General features: G+C 39.5%; 1 protein-coding gene across 2 annotated transcripts in view; it reads left to right on the top strand.

Moving 5' to 3' along the window:
- The window catches only part of slc7a8a (solute carrier family 7 member 8a), a 42,011-nt gene that overhangs the window by 12,541 nt on the left and 16,425 nt on the right, over positions 1-13,045 (top strand). Inside the window, exon 1 of one of the 2 annotated variants that reach the window (XM_046064363.1) lies at positions 5,899-6,651. The exons of the other annotated variant lie outside the window; for it this stretch is intronic. Coding sequence (XP_045920319.1) covers positions 6,519-6,651 — 133 coding nt within the window. The 5' untranslated portion in view covers positions 5,899-6,518. Of the gene's footprint in view, positions 1-5,898; positions 6,652-13,045 lie in introns of those variants that run through there. 2 annotated transcript variants of the gene reach the window in all.

Genomic DNA, 13,045 nt, shown 5'->3' with positions numbered 1-13,045 from the left:
TGTGTGTGTGTGTGTATGCACATATTTTCATATGATTGCATCAGCCTCCGTGTGATTGAAAGGTGGAATGTGTGTGTAAGAGGTGAGGACCAGAAGAAGAGCTGCAGAAGCGTATCCGATTAATAAATCTGCCTTTTGGAAACATTGTAACTGTTATGGTGATTAAAATAATTTAACCACAGCTGATCCTAAAGATGTTTTCACATGACACATATGAAATTATGTGTTCTGCATACTGCCATCTATCGTGTGTTTGTTTGTGCAAGTGAGTACAGGTATTGTTTTTTTCCAGTGTGCACATCCTCCACACACAGATATGCATGAACGTGTGTCGCTATCAGAGAAGAGGCCCAGGGTCAGTTTTACCACAGTGATAAACTCACAATAATAGCTTGCTCAGGACATACCTATGATGTTCAAATAACACTGCCGCTCGTCCATCTCCTCACTTACTAATCGCTTATCTTCCTGACATATCTTAGTCAAATGTGATGTGTGTCTTTTCTGAATCTGCTTTCTCAGTGCGCTCCTTTACTGGTAGATAGTAGGAAGTTTGATTATAAATGATGAAGTGCTTTTTTTATTCTCTTGCGGCGAGATTAAAGTAATGACTTTCAGCTTTAATTCAAGGGTACAAACATCCATTGTGTATGAACAGTGTAGTCTCACAATTTTAGGACAGTCAATAGTGATTTTAAGTATCCTAAATATGCACACACGGCAGCTAAGGAGCTTTTTTTATGGCAAAAAGTGGATTGTTTTCGACTGCCAACTGAACATGTGTTTCAGTGGCAGAAGAGCAGACTGAAGGCAAAAAGCACCAAAAGATACTGCAGCACAAGCCTTGCAAGCATCACAGGAAGATACTGAGTGTCTGTTAATGTCTGTGTCATGTACCTTTCAATCAGCAAACAGTTTGCAACCTGCTTTATTTAATACAATGTTTTCACATTCTGTCCCCTAAAAAAATAAATAACAACTGAATCTGAATCTGTGCTTCGACACACCAGTGCAACGTTAGCATGACAATGCTAACATAGGCATAGGTTTACAGTGCTCGCCACCTTAGTTTGGTGTTGCTAACATTGCTAATTAGATTAAACAAAGTTCGGCAGAGCTTGATGGGAAGGCAGATTTCATGGCAATTGATCCGTTGGCTGTTGTTGTTGATATTTCAGCAAAAAAGCACAACTGTCAACCTTCATGGTGACGCTAGAGAAAAAGTCAGATCCAAAGTCTCTGGGGTACAACATCTGGGAACCATGAATGTTTGTACAACATTTCATGGCAGTCTATCTAATATTTGCTGAGATATTTCATAACGAATCTGAAAATGGCCATCGCTAGAGCCGCACTGCGAACTTAGCTAAAAAGGGCAACAGCTCCAATATTGTTAAAGCAATGGGAACAGACTGACCCGGTACCGGGTAGGTAATCGATTTTCGCTGTTTTAGCTGTTTTCCGTCCAAAAACTTCAGCGCTTTGAGTCCACAGATATCATCTGGCGGGCCGCCCTCTTGGTGAGGTCGGCTGCGGTCTTAAGTTTCGTTTGTGTCACGAGGTATGAGAGCCAAAGAAGTGTGTAATTTGGCGGAGGCGATCTTCATTGGTCTCTCCTGGCGACCCGTAGGAGCTACACAGACATGCATGAAATCGTCTCGTCTTGTCGAACAAAATGAGCCCACCCACAGCATGGGAGTGCTTTTGGTCATTTATATTGACTGTTTTTATCAGTATTTCAATGTTTAGATAGAATGATTCGATGTTTAGAAGATAACTACCAATAAAAGTGAACATATAAACAGTAAATATGGCCTAAATATGGCCAAAACATGGACATTCGCCTGGTATATTTTTGAAAGATTGTGTAATAACTGTTGTGTATCAGTTTCTATTCATCAAATTGACAGTTACAGTTGTATTGTAGGTGTATTAGAAGATATTCAGGTGCATTATAGTCTACCTTAGGATGGTTTTGATGGTTTATTGCATCAAAATAAAGCTTTTTTTACCAGGCGAGGATGAAAATATTATATTTTTTCTGTATTTCATATCCATGTAGTCTGTAATGGTGAAATAAATATGTTAATCTACAATGGATTTATATTCCTTATCTTCTGACCTTTCAAAGGAGACCAGAATTATGCATGTAGGCCTAATGGTTGAGGAGATATTACTGATTTATTTTGGATATGTGATTTTAGGCATTTTTCCTAGAAATAGGTGCCAGGTAGGTTAATCTGATGTGGATGTAAACTCCCTCATATTAAAACTGGAAGTCAGCAGTTTAACTTCAGCTGTTGTTTCATTTCAGATGCAATATGCGAATGTGGAAAACTGCGTCACTCACTGACTGCAGAGTACATACACAGTAAGATGACTCATGTTTTGGCTTTGCCCCTCCCCATCAATCTTATTCTCTACGCACCAGTCTGGGTCCATGTCTCCAGGGTTTTGGCATGCACCCCCAAGTCTTATCTCTTTGCTCAAATGGTCCAGTAAACAAATCAAACACACAAACATGTACAGGAACACACACACACACACAAGCCATTCATTAATGAAAATACCCTCTGCAAATACTGCCTCTTTCTTTAAGCTTTTAAGTGCTTACAGGCCACATGCTGAGTAAACAAAGGGGAATATTACAGGAATACTGACATTTGTTTATGAATCTTAAATATTCCCAAACAAAACTTTAATATCTGGAGTTTAAAAGTGAGCTTTCTAATTAGAGTTTTGTTAGCTGATGTTAGCATTAGCGAATGATTTTACCACCATTTCACAGCCTTTTAAAAAGAAGGGAGCCAAATACAGAAAAGGTAAGCTTGTTAAAGGGCATTTTAATAAATAAAAAAGGCTAAGAGCATGTGTTAGAAGTGTGGCTCATGTCCTTGGTATTTTTGATAGAGAGTTGAGGATTTTTGCGACTTGGGACTTTAGCAGCATTCGACAATTTCAATAAAACACATGGTGCGTGTGTTATTGAGTGATTTTAGTGTTTTTGTACTATTTATAATTTTTAAAATTATATATTAAATATTAATTTATATATTAAATCACCTAATCTCACCTTTCAGTGTTAAAACAAAAGTGATGTGGCCCATTTTCTAATTAATGTATCTACACCTCTTTATCCTGCTTTAATTGGAAATGATGCAATTAGAAGCAATCTAATCAAGCAAACAATGCAAGTGGAGGCTCTTTGAGGAGTCATTGTGTTTGATCACAAAGCCTTCCTAATGGTACATTGACCAGATACATTGATGTATAAATAACTGTACATATTGTTTTATTTTATTTTGTATGTTACCATACGCGTGTAGCATGAATTAACTACAAATTTAGTTTCGTTATGTAGCCTTGTGCTGTATAATGACTAATAAACAACCTTGTACCTTGTATCAGCAGAGAATGGTAAGAATGTCCTGACATCAGGTTAAAAGAAGACAACATACGTATTCCTTCATTTGGGATATTTGAAAGAAATAAAGAAATACAGAAACATAATTATACTCATGAGGACGTTTGAGGTTGAGGAACATTACAACTACTCTACTACTACTACTACTCTAAAATAAGAACTAATTTTACATTTAAATTCATGTAGAAATTCTGTTTCATGCAGGTTTTGTGTACTTTTATGCAGCTCTGATCAAAGTGGAGCCTCCATCATATCAGTTTAGCTGGACTAAAGAGGCTAAACAGCCCATTTGCCCTCTTTGGCTGAGCTGCCCCTCAGGAGGGATTTTTTTTTAGTTGCTAAAGTTTTACTAAATTAACTCTCCACATCCTCCAAACATAAACTGTCTGATAGATTGAACGGTTAAACTACAGTAGTTCACAAGAAAAGCAAATATTAGAGAAAATGCTTGAAAATAAATATAATCTTGTGTACTGAGTTTAGTATCTTTTTATTTTCTGATTTCATAGATACCGTTTAAAGCAAAGTCTCTTAGCATATCCAAAGAGTTAAATTATCAAGTATATACGTCTCTGACAGCAGGCCTGTGAGAGTGACAATACCACAGTAGAAGGAAGCTTATAAAGGAAGCTTTGACTCTCATGTCAAACACAGCAAGACACCAAAACCTGCTGAAAATGTTTCAGATAGGAGCAGTACACCAGCAAAATGTTTAACAAACTGGCCTATTGACCTGTTTCCCTATATGTGTACTACCCCATCCTGCTGACTTTAGATACATTATGTTGTGCGGAGAGTCAAAGACAAGAATGTGTGTCAGAAGTGGCAGAAGTATACGGCTCAGCTCTGCAGGACTAAAGCATTTTATTGTAGTGAGTCTGTGATTCAGGTGGCCTTGTTGTTCTGTTCACTCAGCAGAGCGCAAAACACTGGGTTGCTCAGTTATGCAGACTTTAGTAGCCAAGGTTATGTCACAGCTGCCTTTTGTTCTGCTATCATGAATTAACAGTTTGTTCAGGAAGTGCAGAGGTCTCTCAGGTGAATCTGAGGTTTCCTATGAAATCACGAGAGATGCTAATAAAGCTCAAGGACTGAAAGTTCAAGGGTCCTCGTCGCCCTGCCTCTGCAGCTGGAGCGTCCCTGAGCAAAACTGAATCCTCTGGAGGAAGTACCAACATGCTCAAACAGACTTCCATACACAAAATGACAGTTTTTTATGAATAAACCAAAGTAGGCATGTGTAGAAACAGTAAATACACCCATCTTTACAGTTGTTTGTGTTGTTATTATCAGGCTAAAATCAAACCAAAGACTGCAACATATAAAGCAATATGTTATATATATATATATTGCAGAAAAAATGTATAGCCTCGTGTCTTATCATTGTTTGTTTTCCCAGTTTGTTGGAATGAGGAACTAATATATCATGTACATGCTCCACAACATAACTTAAAGTGAAAGACACTGGAGCTATTTAAAGAAGTCATGGGCTTTGTTGCAGACCTATCATATCGCATCACATCATTTCTGAAAGTAATGAGCCTTTACATTGAAGTGGTTTCAAGTTCACGTGCAGGAAGAATATGAGGGACACGCATCGATGTGGACGACTCTGTCATTCTCACACTGAACAGGCAGCTTTTAAACAGCTATCAAATCTTTATTAAAACTCATTTATGGTCCATAGGTCACAAACCTGCAGTCTAAAAAGGGAGAGGTTGACAACCTTCTACTAGCAGCATGGGTTAGGGGAGCTGTTTTTCATCCTATGCAAAGGGAATATATGTATATATAATATATAATATATGTGTGTGTGTGTATATATGTATATATGTACGTATATGTGTATAAGTGTATATATGTGTGTGTGTATATATATATATATATATATGTGTGTGTATGTGTGTGTGTGTGTATATATATATATATATATATATATATATATATATATATATACAGGGTGGAGACACACCAGCAGCCCCTGCAGTGTGAGGAGTGACGTCTCAGTGAGTGGGCTAAATTTAGACTCTGGCTTCTACTGCATCTTGAATAATAAGTGTGAATGAGTAGAGTCGCTGTGCTTGCGTGTGAGTGAAATTCAGAGAATGAGGAGTTAAAATAAAACTGACAGTAATACTGAGAGGAAGTGGTGAATAGACCAGAAACATAAAGGAAGCAAGTCAAGGTGCTGCAATTTGACCGTGCCTTATCTTTCACCCATAAGCTGCCTTGTTTGGGGAGGGATTGGGTATGTGGAAGGTGTACCGTGCAGCAACAAGAGTACATTTTGGAGGAACAGCTGATGGGTGGAGGGGGGGGGCTAGGAGGGTCCTGGAGAGGCTGAGTGAGACAAGAAAAAGGAAAAACAAGTAGGTGGAGCGAAGTAGAAAGGAGGGCGGCGCCACAGTTCTCTTATGAAGGACACCATGTATATTTAGTCAAAGACAGCTTCTACTGTCCAAGCACAGCACAGATCTAATGTTCATGAGGCAGACCTGAACGACTCTACAAGACTTTTCTGTTTTTCGCGCACTACTGGAGCGGCTTCTGGTTGCTGCGCAGAGAGGATGCTTTTGTCTCTACAGCGCACACCTGGAACAAGAGAACAGTGAGTGCTTTTTGGCGGCTGATTTCGTTGCTCAAACCAGAAGCAAAGTGAAGGACCGAGTTCCTTCCTTGTATCACTATTAAGGAATGCCATTGGACATGAGCTTGTGACACCGGCAGACACCAGTGCAATAAACAATTTGGTCATCTGCGCTCTGTCCTTGAAGAAACGTTGCAGTTTCAGCCAGGGTTTTGCACTGTGAACGCAGGAAATTGACTCGAATTCCAACAGACTTCACTTCTTATTGTTATTTATTCAGTTTATTTTACTGATTTTCACTGTCACGGGTTTGCTCATAGGGCAACAGCAATCAACTCTCCATCAAATAAGCACAGCGGGTTATCAGTCAACGTGGTTTTACGCACAAAGGCGCTTGAGCTCAAGCCGAGACAAGCGCACGGGCAGCAGCATCAGGTGCTGTTAGGTGGACAAATAAGATAAAAGCACAACCAAAGAAAGCAGGGCAGTCCAAGTCCAGCCATCAAAATGACGGACGGTGCAAGACAACGGAGCAGCACCTCGGGTTCTGCCAAGGAAGCTGCTGGTGAGAAGGAGTCGGGAGGCGGAGTTGCGCTCAAGAAGGAAATCGGTCTTGTCAGTGCCTGCGGTATTATAGTAGGTAAGTCTGTGTTATTGTAATTTCTACTTGAGCCACTGCTGCTATGGTGCGACCAGTTGTCTATCTATCCCCACAACAATTCAGCATTCCCTGCAGCCATATTGCCTTTTAATAGCACACAGCTCATCTGTGCGCCTGTTTTTGAGTGTCAGAGTGAGAAACACAAGGAGAAGATCATGTGTTTCAGTGCGTAAGTCACTGTGATAAGCCCTCAGCAGAGTATAAAAGCTGCACTCGTATCAGATTCCACAATTTATTGAGGAACTTAAAGTTTATGATTAGGCTGTTATCTGGGTATTTCAAGACGCAGATGTTGTATTTTAACATACAGTTGGCGTCATTTTACCTGCAGTTGTGCACCACAGAAAATAGTTGGTTGGAATCCAGCTTGTGTTCTGCTCCCATTAAGCCACCTGTGTGACAGGTTTGAGATAAAAACCACAAATGTGCTAACAACCTTGAAAGGCACACATTGGTTTGGCTGTAACTCTCTTTAAAATGAAGCTAGATCTAATTCCTCCAGCCCCTGCTGTAGTCTTTAATCAGTGAAAATTTCATAATTTCTTTGTAGCCTGGCCAGTGATGGTGATATTGCACCCTTGCTCACCTCTGATGCTCAGAGGATTAGCCCATTCAGAGCAATTTGTAGGCTCACATGACTGACTTAGACACAGAGAGGTGTCAGGCTGACAACACATGGACTTACAGCTCTTGTATTTACCATAAAATACTAAATATATAAGAATAGATTTCGGTAATTTTGATGGAGAGACAACTTTTAAAGGGGCACATTTTACAAATACAGTTCAGTTTGGGTATAGGCCTACTACTCAGTATATAAAAACAGTTGTTTCATTTGCTTATCAGTCTGATAAACTAACCCTGGTGATTTCATCAGGGTTTAGAGTGATTTGCATTGTGGGAAATTTAGGATCCAGGGTTTATGGAGTTTGAAATCAGGAGATCTCGTCCTCTGCTGCATTTTTTAAAAAATATTTTTTTTTATATCTATCTCTTGTCTCCCTCTCATTTTGTGGAATTAACAGATCTAAAGCACATGTACTAACTTTAGTTGCATCATTCATATACACGTGGCCAATCGAAAGTGACTCATTCCTTTTTTCAGGGTAGACTGGTTACGTTTGTTCATGTTTTGAGATGATCGCAGTGATAATGTAACTTTCGTCTTAAAGTAGAGACACTGATGTTCAACTGGCAGCATGTGCACAGCCACCACTTGGCCAGTTGTGATGTTTCAGCATGTATGAATAAATTTACATTTTATTGGTTATTTTGATGATGTGTATAGGATATGTGTATAACAGGGACTTATATTCAATGCATGGGATTGTGCTGAATGTCAGTGAAAAGTGTGAAACTTGCACTTATAAAAACAAGACGAGATGTGAAACCGGAAACAGGAAAGGTCAAAAGAGGTGTGTCTTTTGTACTAGGGCTGCAACTATCAATTACATTCATAATTGTTTAATCTGCAGATTCTTTTCCTCCATTTCCTCTCTGAAAATAGTGAAAACTACACAATGTTTGGTACTTTTGCTTGATAAAAAACTTACATGAATAGTTGCTAATTGTTTCAGCTCTACTTTAAACTATATTCTTACTGTTAAACTCAAAAATCTAAATTGATAATCAACCATCTGGCAGATCTGTCCGTATTATTCAGATTTATTGTACGGGTACAATCAGTTAACTTTAATGAAACCTAAAACTGCATTCATGACCGTATCTATGTAATAATTGAGGTAAATGACACAAATGCTGTAGCAGGACTGCACAGAGGCCAGTCAAAGGCAGCCATTTTCATTCAATAAAGTAGAGATAATGCCATCAGATGACAGATCGATCGATACAAACACAGGGACGATATATGGCACAGGTTGTCAAAGGGGGTCCTTGCGAATGCGTGTGGTCTTCCATGTTGACCTTGGCAGGATGACTCATTCATGTGTTTCCACGGTAACAGCAAAAGGAAGAGGTGTGTGTGTGTGTGTGTGTGTGTGTGCGCGCAACGAAGTTCCCGAGAGAGAGACAGACAGAAGCTGGGGAAAAAAGGAGGACAAGACAGCGAGAGATGAAGAGCAGCCTTGGGGTTGTGATGTTATTAACAAGGCTTTGTTATTTCTATGTAACTTACTCCCTAAATCCTTGAGGCGCCACTGGAAAGGCCCCATTTATGCTCTGCTGTAAGTAGCTCAGTAGAAGCTTAGAAGGAAGGCTAAACCAACTTGAAACTCAATTTACACACATTTATATTGATAAAATACAGTTTTTGCACCTGACTGTGTTCTTATATGATTGCAAATATGACTAAAGATCTATAAAATGTCTTCTTAAAATAATAAACTACAAGCAAGTAAACACTGCACATGCTGCCAGCATCCTCTCTCTGTTGCTCCACCCTTGATCCTATCTTTGCCTCAACATTTAGATAATTTAATAAAAATTTTTTATCGTCTCCATTCATCGGCCAACATTTAAGGAACAGGTTGGCAGCTTTTAGCGACTCATGCCATCTTAGAGGATTTTTATGGCCATCCAGAGTTCATCCACCTTGTATGGCGTGGTCACCAGACTGTTCTTGCCCTCGGCTTTTTGTCCTTCACCAAGTCACTCATTCACGGTCCTTCGGCTCACATTGTCATGTGTGAGAGAGACGAGAAGTCAGGTGCCTCGTCTGATCCCTTCGCTGTGAACATGCCCCGCTGGGTTTCCATGAAAAAGGGGCTGAGCACATGAGGACATCAAACAGTTTTATGGCCTATTGTACAGTTAAGGCATTTAAAACACACACACACACACACACACACACCTAGAAACGTGCAAAGCCAGGAATTGGGATTAGAAGTGAACTTTTGTCCACTTGGTAGAAGGCCCTGCCCTGATAATGCTGTTTTATTAGCTTGCCTGGCTAAGCCATGTGTTGTGTAATTAAATTGCTGCACAGACTCAAATTCACATCACTTTGATTAAGTAGTGATCTCAGTTTTATCCTATAACAGCAGCTCCTTGTCTTTTAAAATGGAGCCTAAAGCCTTGGCTGCCAGGTGTGATGATGACACCAAAAACTCCTTTTTCGCTTCCTCCTCTTTCTGGTGAATTACTCCAGTGTTTAGTATAATAATAACTCATTCCCATGCATGTACACAAGCACGCGTGCCTGCAACAGCATCTGTGAGGATCTGGCTGAGAGCCAAGCATGCAGCAGGTTGCCTCAGCTTGGTGGCTGTTTAGACAGGGATTTAACACTGGGTGGAAATGCAAGAACTAATCTTACAGAGCTTTATAGATGCTTATTAGGGTTATTTCATAATGCTGCACAAACACACACGGTTGTTAATATTCATGGTCTGCTGCTGCTGGTGTGTCGTTCAATCATGTGTCATGGAGGCACCAACAAATAACACAAGAGTTAATTTCTCTCATTGGTTCTTTGTCTGAGGTCGTGTTTGCATGTTTGGACTCGGCTTAAGATAAAATAAAGTTTTTATCAGTCGTTACACAAAATGTATCTCCATAGCGAGTCTCCACGTAAAAATGTTTTATTTAATGTTCATATGTTAAAAAGTATTTGGCTTTATAGCAAGTATTTTAAGTAGAAATGTTCTATATTATGGTAATAATTGCTAATGGAAAATAATAAAACGACCTTAAGTGGCTATTAGATTTTTTTTTAACCTTCATTAAAAAATGTTTTCTAAGAGTATCCTGCCGCTGCCTGCTGCTATACCAAAAATCAAGCAAACGTATTAAGGTATCTTACCAGTGTATTTAAGCAAAGCCTTACCATGTCTGCAATAAAACTGCAACCATTTCACAACATTAATGAGCCTTTGGTTAGGTTTAGGGAAAGATCATGGTTTCAAGTCAACAATGACTTTCAAGGTCACACACGAACAAAACCCTGTGGCCTACTCCAAGAACACGGCTTGATGCTGCGACTAAGTGAACGTTGGTATTCAGAGGAAGGACAAACTGTCATTAAAAATTGTATAATTATTAAACAAAATAAAACTAATCAGGATGATAAAAACATCGCCCTCTATTGGCCAGTCGCCGCTGTGAGTAGAGCTGAAATGATAAGTCGATTAATGAATTACTCGATGGGCAGCGAAGCGAAACTATCAAACATTCCTTTTTTCCAGCTCCTCAACTGCGAAGAGTTGCTGCCTTTCTTTCTCTTATGTGACCGTAAACTGATTCGAGTTTTGAATTTTTGTAACAGTTGTTTTTACTATTTTATGGACCAAAAGATTCATCAGTAAACTGAGGAAATAATAAACAGGGCTAACGAATTACAGATGAACAACATAAAACAGATAACACAAAATCAGAACTGAATAAAATTGCTATTGTAACATTTTATAAAACGTTGTGTCCTAGAAACTCTCAAAAGGACCTCAGAGGTGTCGAACACCATAAAAATTAACTCTGTAAAGTCTGTTGTTGTTGCAAACAAAGTCCAAGAGGAACAGAAATATGCTCGGAGAGTTTGTCTGAGATCAAGCTTTGTGAAACTACAACCTAGTGACACAGGAAGATGTAAAAATGCATAATATCCTGCTGTAAAAGAGGCTGAGGCCTGCAGGGATTTGGAACAAGAGTAAGACTTGACAAAGATACATGTGAACGAACATGATGAATGCTACCTCAAGAGATTCGACAGTTCAGACTTTTTATCCACTGCTTCTTAAAGTTCATACAAACAAAGCTGGTCTTAGATCAAGGTCAAGACAAGGCTGGTGGCTTAGCAACAGCATGTTTTTATTTTTTTTTATAAAGTCATGTTTCCCCTTGGCCTGGTTAGAGACAAAAGGATGTAAAAGGATGTAAAAATGAGCACAAGAACGGGAAACTTGAAAGATTCCACATTAGTCAGCATGTCTCGCACACATGAACACATAACATGCAAGAATGCACATTTGCCTCAGCCCTATGAAACCGCCCGCTCAGCCTTACACAGAAATCATAAAACTCATTCAATCAATCCGCTACCTTTCGCATATGCAAAGTTGTTAAGTTGTTGCAGAAGCATATAAGGGAGTCTACAACAGAGAAAGAGTGCCGAGTCAATGCATGGCTGTTTTTTTTTCTCCCTTTAGATGTCAAAGGTCATGCTCTGAAGACATCTGCTGCCATAAAGATGTCAACATAATCAGGGGTGTGACAGTTTGTTTGTCGTTCTTTTTAACCTTTTACCTGAAACTGGAGTTACACAAGTGAGCCGCTATCATCACTACTCGTGATGCATATGGAATCTGTTAAAGTTTAACACATTTACATGCCCTCCTGCTTTGTTAAGATTTTGCTTTAGATTTAACTGATCTGAGAAAGCATGTACAGTGTTCTGTTTGGCAATTTCTTGGCTTTCCCTTTTGGTACTGAATGCTGCAATATAGAAATTTCCTGAAATACAATCTTGAAGAGAAGAGGACAGTGTGTTTGAGTCTGCAACTACTGCGATTATTTTCAGTTTTTTTTTATTATTATTGTATAGATTATAGTGGTTTAGTCATGTGGTTCACAACCTTCTTATGTTTTGACCATTTAAAATGAAGCAATATCTGCTACCTACCCCTCATCACAGGTTATGCCCACCCGTAAGATGTTTCTTGTGACCGTGCTTCAGGTTGGTCCTGATTTAGTCTGTAAAATGTAGTGACCAAAGCCCCTCACTGTTTCCCACAGCCCAGGGTGACCTCTGTAAATAGCTTGATTTTATTTGTCTACCTCAAAACCCAAATATATTCACATTATACAAAAGTAAGAAAAGCAGCAAATCATCCGTTTTGGGAAACTGGAACCAGCAAATATTTGGACTTTTTAACATAATGAAAGATGTAAATGACCACTATTGTGTTGTCACTCTATGTACGTAGCTGGATAAATAGCTGCAAGTAATATATTGTAGTTAAGCAGGAAACATGGTAGACACACACACACACACACACACACACACACACACACACACACACACACACACACACACACACACACACACACACATACGATCACTTCGTTAAACTCTCCAGGGAGAATGTGACAGTTCATTCATACCTTTGACTTTTGTACTGTAAAACGCTGCTCAGCAAATCATCCAGATTCAAAACCTTCAACCTTCGACCCAGACGCCTTTTTTAATTGGCTTCTTCGTTCAAACACAGTCAGCCCAGTCAGCTGAATCTGATTTGAGGCTCCTGACCTCCGACCTTAGCTTAGTCGTAGCCTCGTCAGATAGGACTTAGTCTGTCCGGAGGCTACGGCGGTTGCTTTCATGTTGGACCAGAACCCAATCGTCCGTCCCTCCATCTTTCAGCTCCTGTGTAAACTGTCTGGCACTCTGATGCTCATTGAACCTATCAGGGCATTATCCCCC

This window comes from Micropterus dolomieu, linkage group LG12 (assembly GCF_021292245.1).
Source record: "Micropterus dolomieu isolate WLL.071019.BEF.003 ecotype Adirondacks linkage group LG12, ASM2129224v1, whole genome shotgun sequence".
In the NCBI taxonomy this organism is placed as follows: Eukaryota; Metazoa; Chordata; class Actinopteri; order Centrarchiformes; family Centrarchidae; genus Micropterus; species Micropterus dolomieu.
This window is presented reverse-complemented; position numbering and strand designations above follow the sequence as displayed.